The sequence below is a fragment of the Bos indicus genome, chromosome 2 (assembly GCF_029378745.1).
Source record: "Bos indicus isolate NIAB-ARS_2022 breed Sahiwal x Tharparkar chromosome 2, NIAB-ARS_B.indTharparkar_mat_pri_1.0, whole genome shotgun sequence".
Lineage (NCBI taxonomy): Eukaryota > Metazoa > Chordata > Mammalia > Artiodactyla > Bovidae > Bos > Bos indicus.
Genome location: NC_091761.1, coordinates 90,687,064 through 90,693,562, shown reverse-complemented (window position 1 = coordinate 90,693,562; position 6,499 = coordinate 90,687,064). Strand labels below are relative to the sequence as shown.

Below are 6,499 nucleotides of genomic sequence, written 5' to 3'. Positions count from 1 at the left end.
TCATTGAGTTGCATATTTCTGTCAGGCCTGAGAAAACTGATAGGCTATTTGAGCTATCCAGAATGCGCATATATGTAGTTTGGTATCAGCTTTGTTTGCATGTCTGAAGACTTGGCATTTAGGTAGTGGAGCTTAGCTATGGGGGATACTTGATTTTAGTTTATTGGATTCTTCTAAATGCTGTGCATTCTGCTATGGTTAACTGAAAAATGTGCTTATCTGGTTAGTAGTGCTGATAAAATAGGCCTTTAACAGCAACAGTTTAATAGAATATCGATAAGATTTGGAAGGCACCTCGAATAACATTTTAGTGTAGCCACTCTACCTGGTGCTTGACTGCAACTTTTGAAATTTGTAAAAGAAGAGAGAAAATAAAATCAGGAATGGTAATTTCCCCCACCAGGATGTTTTCCTTGAGTGTTCTTTCTTGGTTGAGTTATTTGAGATGCTCCTTTCTCATCTAAGTATTATTGAATCAATTGAATAATGTGCAAGTAGGGTCAACAAGTTTGAGAAAGACTGTGACATATTCACTACGATAGCCAGTGTTTGGGGCATTTTATTTCTATGTTACATAAAGCAAGGAGTTGAAGCATCACATTTAAGCAAGTCCAGTAACACAGCAGTACAAACACAGAGCTTGACTTCTGGTTTGTGGAAGTGCAGCTCCTGTAGAAAGCACCTTATAAGCATTAGTGTGAGATTTCCAGGGAATCATCTGCAAGTATTAAGTTTTTAAATTTAGACTGAAGTATAGAGTGGGGCCAAAGGACATTTGTGGGAAAATTTTGCTTCAGATACTGCTTGCTGTAACATCTTTTTATGTATCTTATGTATCTTAAAGGTTCTTCATCCCCTTTAATGATGATTCTGTAGTAGATATTTATTATTATTTTTTTTACTTACTGTTACTAAAGAGATGTTAAAGATAAATTATCTAATCAAGACTCTTGATAGAGTCAGTGTGATTTTTAAAACGGGGAAATCATGCTAGTGGCTGGTTTTTCAAGGCATAGTTAGGAGCAAAACCTCAAGGCTGGTTAATTTTCAGGGCTCAAGAATACAATGTTGTCCAGTGTAACTTTCTGTGATGAAAATGTTCTGTATCTGTTGTCCAATATTGTAGCCAGTAGCCACATTCAGTTACTGATTACTTGAAATGTGACTAGCGTGACTGGAGAACTGAATGTTTTATGTTTATATAGCTACATGTGGCTATTTACTGGACAGTGGTGTGGATGGAGATCCTAGAGTGAAGTTAGCTGTACAGTGAGGTGAACCAGATGAAATGGAACTACTGGAGCTCAGTATGGAACTTCATTATAGAAGGAAGGTTCTCTTTTTCCATCACCATCTTCCAACTTTTTAGTTTTCTTCTAGTCTTAAGGTCTTGGTATTTGTAGGAAGTGGAAGTAAGAGTAGACCCATGGTCTGGAAATGTTGTGTGTCCACTGTAGGCCACTGGCTTCCTTATGGAGTTCTTGGTGGAAATGAAGATGTTTCTTCAAAGCATCTTTTTGCCTAAGAAACAATTCACACCCATGATCACAACACTTGATAAAGCATCCTAGAAAATTGTCTTTATAAGCTAGTTGAATAATTTTCACTAAGAATTTCAGTAATCATCATTAGATTTGTGGTTACTGACTTGCATTTTAGTGGAAGGTCATACTGTCTTCATTCAGTAACTTCACATATGAGGTTTCAAGGATCATGATCTTCCTACTAGAAAGGTTAAAAGGAAGGGTATAATAGTTCTTAAATCTGTATTCATGAAGGGACTCTCTTGTCTTAGGGATGAAGAAACAGGCCAGAGAAGTTAAAGTATACCTGGGCCAATGTCACACAAGCGAAGATGAAATCAAGCCAGCTGGCATTAAGTTCTAACACTTGCTAGAATGAGGCTCTTTCACACCCTTCACATACCCCTTTAATTATTCTTGGTGGAGGTGAAGATGTTTCTTCAAAGCAACTTGGATTAGCGTTGCACAATAGCTCAACTTCCCCTTGTATTTCTGGCCAGTTTTCTTTGTGGAAAATTGCAACTCAGCTTTGCTTTTGGTTTCAATACTTATGAACCCAGTCCTACTGTTGTGATACGTGGAATACAACTTTGAAACTGAATCAAGACTTCCCTTAATCTATTTTGTAATTCCCATAACAGCTGAGGAACATCCAGGAGAACAACTCAAGGTAAGGTGGAAAACCCTGAAATAGAGTTATTCTGGCTTCCTTTTTTTTTTTTCTCTTGTCCCCTGAAGGGTATTTATTAGCTTAGATTCAGCTTAAGTTGTAGAAAATAAATTTCAAGGGGTAAATTGTTTACAGTTAAGATTGGAATCACATGGTTTTCTTTGCCGGACTTCTTCACGCTTCAGTTGTGATGGTTCTAAACAAGGATGACTTTGTTGCTTTCACTAAGGAGGGGAAATTTATGATAATAGCCACTATGGAGGACCTGGTTTTTAAGGAGTCAATTGAAAGCACATTACTAAAGAGATTCTATTATCAGAAAGGTGTAATAATCATTGTAAGATAATAAAGGGGGAAATGCTGCTGGCCCCGATGGCTGATTCTGAGCTATTTCTACTAAAAAGGTCTATCTTTGACCTTATCTACAAGTATTCTTTGTGCCTTGTTCACTTCATTCCAGCCATGCTAACTTTTCTTTTATTCTTTCGCCATGCCAGCCTCATTCTTTTCTTTGAACTTTTTTTTTGCACTTGCTGTTTACCTCCTGGGATATTTTTCGTCTACATGTTTATGTGACTAACTCGTCATTCAGGTCCCACCCTTATATATCGCCTCTGCTAAGGTTTTGCCCTGGCCAACCTGTCTAAACTAAACCTCCCGCAATCCTATCTCTTTTAAAAAATTTTTTGAATAACATTTATTGCCAACTTAAAAAACCTTTGTTTAGAGTCTGTCTCCCCACCCCCATCCCTAGAATGTAAATGCTATGGGAGAAGAGATGTCTGTCTTTCTTAATCCTGAGTTCCCAGTGTCCAGAACAATGTTTGGCACATAACAGGTACCCAGTAAATACATACTGAGAAAGGCAGTGTTTCAGAATCAGGGGTGGGGGTGGAGTCTTTGGTCTAGTCTTGGTGCTACTCCTAGTTCACTGATAGCCCTGATCAGGGTCCTTCTGTCTCGGACTTGCTTTTCTCATCTGTGAAGCAGAGGGCTGAGCTAGATGATCTCTAAACCCCATCTAGCTTCAATGTCAGTTCTTTAAGCCATCAAAAAATTCTATCACCTTTGCAGCAGGAGAATCTCTATTTTTCAGTTCTTCCAAACCATGCTATGGGAAGTGGGAAAACTTCATGTGTCCAAAGGCAGCTCAAAGCTAGTACTAGAAGCAGGCAGTCAAGTCCTTGAACAATCCCACTCTTGCAACTGTTGTTCAAATGTCAAATACCTGGCTTGATCCTGGGCTTGTTTCATGGCTTCCTCCTGAGCCAACCTTGCCGCTTCCTTTTCCTTCTGCCATCTGTCCTCTGCTTCCCGCCGAGTCTTCTCTTCTGCTTCCTGTTTCCGCCGCTGGTACTCCAGCCGTTCTTCTTCAGCCATTTCCATCAGGTGCTTTTGCTCTTCTGCTAGCTGCATTTCCAACTCCTTCAGCCTTTGCTTTTCTGCCTCTGCAGAACAGAAGAACAGGTAAGCTCAGCATTATTCAAGAAAACAACTCTCTGATCTGACTCTCAAGTCTGATTCCCAGGGACTCCCAATGAGATGTTCCATGGTTTACCTGACAGCTGGTTGCCAGATCTTCTGTGGGTATTACCCTGTGTTCATTTACTAACTTAAGAGTCCTTTATCAAGTACCTACTGTGTGCAGTGCAGGGCAGGGTCTGGAGAACCTTGGTGCTTACTCAGCTGGTCTGACCACTCTACAGGGGCATCATCTGCTGAAGCACTTTCCTATTCCTCAAATATGAGGCTACAGAAAATCCATACATCACCTGAAAGGCTGCCCAGCAGCCATCCAGGTGTTTGTTTCCATCTGCTAGGGAAGCAGGCAAGGAGGAGAGCTGTGTCTCCAATTTAGGCAGCTTCTGAGCAATGCTGGAAGGGCAATGCAAGGGGCTGGGTGCCACTCCAGGAGATGACTGGGACCACAAGAGTCGTTGCTACAAACAAGTCTTTCTTATTTTGAACTTCTATCTCAGCTCACTAGAGTCACACCTACTAATCACTTTGGAAAAAAAATCAGCTTACCCATTTAGAGTGCTTCACACTGAGACCTAGGATAGGAATAACTCTGGGGAGAATCAAATGAACACCCACAGGGGGATAAAAATATTTCTGTCCCAGATAGAGGGAGTTGCAGAGAGTGGAGCACCTCTCACCAGCCCTCTCAGCTTCCTCCTGCTGCTTCTTTCTCTGCAGCTCCTGACATTTCCTCCGGAACTCCTCCTGTTGCTGCCGAGCTCTCTCCTGGGCCATTTGCAACTGGAGCCACTGCCTTCTCTCCTCCTCCTCCTGCCGCTGTCGTTCTTCCTCAAGTCTCTGTTTCCTCAAGCTGAGAAAACCCATAAACAGGTAAGGGAGATGGCAGAAACACTGCAGTGTCCTTATAGGACAAGCTCTGTCTCTGGTGGAGGCTTTGCAGGCTGTAGTTCACAAACAGCATCTCATGCAGAGACTCCTTTTCCAAGGGAAGCCTGACTGAACAGCAGAAGCCAGAACACAACAGGACTGAAACTAGAAGCCTGAAAGTTTCGACAGCTCTGTGCTCTGGGACCCGGCCTTCAGTTCCCAGATCCTCATTTTCCATTCTTATCAAATGGATTTTGAAGTTCCTGTTTCACAGGGTAGTTGGGAAGATTAAATGAGCCCAGAAGCTTATGGAAGGGCCTTGCGAAATGCAGACAGTGTGGCAAGAGGCATAACAAATGTTTGCTGGAACGGATCTCAAAGCCTTCCCAGGAAGATCCACCAACATCTATCTGGAGTAACCCTAACGGTTTAAGACACCTTATCTATCTTTGGTCCAGACTGTTCCTGGGATAACTGAGGATAAAATGAGACATGCCGTTTCCCTTTAGGGCATGAGCCTCTGGAGAAGACTCTTTTAAAGAGTCCCTTGAACAGCAAGGAGATCAAACTAGTCAATCCTAAAGGAAATCAACCCTGAATATCATTGGAAAGACTGATGCCAAAGCTGAAGCGCCAATACTTTGGCCATGTGATGCAAAGAGTGGACTCATTGGAAAAGACCTTGATGCTGGGAAAGATTGAAGGCAGAAGGAGAAGGGGACCTCAGAGGACGAGATGGTTGGATGGCATCACTGGCTCAATGGACATGAGTTTAAGCAAGCTCTGGGAGGTGGTGAAGGGAAGCCTAGCAGTGCTGCAGTCCATGGGGTCACAGAGTCAGACATGACTAAACGACTGAACACAACAACGATGAGCCTCAGAGCCAATGTACCCCCAGAGGAAGTCAGCCCCACTTGTCTTCAGCTTCCTGTCACAGCCGTGGCCACGACCTCTGCACCCACCGGATTTCCTCCACGCGGCGCTGCTGCTCCAGCTCCAGTTCCTCCTTCATCCTCTCTGCCCTCTCCAGCTGCTCCTGCTGGAGCCGCCTCTGCTCCTCCTGCTCCCTTCTCTTCCTCTCCACCTCCAGCCGTCTCATCTCAGCCCGCTCTGCTCGAAGCCTGTCCCGGGAAGCCTTCTCTTGTTCCCTCTTGACGAGGAAGGCCTGAGGAGCCAGAGTGTTGTCTGTGAGCAGTGATCACTGGTGACCTCATCTTGGCAGCGCGCCCTCCTCCACCCCCACCACATGGCCTCTAATCAGAGATAAGGTGGTTTCCACACTCTGACCACAGTTGTACAAACTCTGCTACCACTGGCTCGGGCTCTGGGCTCTGACTGACCTGGATCCAAGTCTCTCTCTTACTTGCTTCAGAATTCAAGGGTAACAACTTAATTCGTCTAAACTGTCTTCCTCTTGGCTGGCTATTACCAGAATTAACTCAAACAGTGAAAGTGCCAACATAATGCCTGCTGTGCTGTGCTTAGTTGCTTAGTCGCTTAGCTGCCAGACTCTTTGCGACCCCATAGACTGTAGCCTACCAGGCTCCTCTGGCCATGGAATTCTCCAGGCAAGAATAGTGGAGTAGGTTGCCATGCCCTCCTCCAAGGGATCTTTTCAACCCAGGGATCAAACCTAGATCTCCCACATTGCAGGTGGATTCTTTACCATCTGAGCCTCCAGGGAAGCTCAAGAAAACTGGAGTGGGTAGCCTATCCCTTCTCCAGGGTATCTTCCTGACCCAGGAGATTCTTTACCAGCTGAGCTACCATGTCTGCTGCTGCTGCTGCTGCTAAGTCACTAAACGACAGCCTACCAGGCTCCTCCATCCATGGGATGTTCTACGCAAGAGTACTGGAGTGGGTTGCCATTGCCTTCTCTGACCATGTCTGCTATATGTGTCTAATAATCACCCAAGGAGCTTTTAAAGATTACTTGAGGCCAAAGCCCCACCCGGAC

The 6,499-nt window shown here is 44.0% G+C and overlaps 1 protein-coding gene across 5 annotated transcripts in view; it reads right to left on the bottom strand.

Moving 5' to 3' along the window:
• Positions 1 to 541: 541 nt before the first annotated feature.
• Positions 542 to 6,499, bottom strand: part of KIAA2012 (KIAA2012 ortholog) — a 126,146-nt gene continuing 120,188 nt past the window's right edge. For 3 of the 5 annotated variants that reach the window (XM_070770265.1, XM_019975170.2, XM_019975179.2), the window contains 4 exons: positions 5,505 to 5,707; positions 4,353 to 4,525; positions 3,422 to 3,641; positions 542 to 1,521 (listed from right to left, as the gene is read on the bottom strand). In XM_070770265.1, the coding sequence (XP_070626366.1) occupies positions 1,383 to 1,521; positions 3,422 to 3,641; positions 4,353 to 4,525; positions 5,505 to 5,707 (735 nt within the window). In that variant the 3' untranslated portion in view covers positions 542 to 1,382. Of the gene's footprint in view, positions 1,522 to 3,421; positions 3,642 to 4,345; positions 4,526 to 5,504; positions 5,708 to 6,499 lie in introns of those variants that run through there. The other 2 variants (XM_070770257.1, XM_070770263.1) reach the window with 2 other exon arrangements.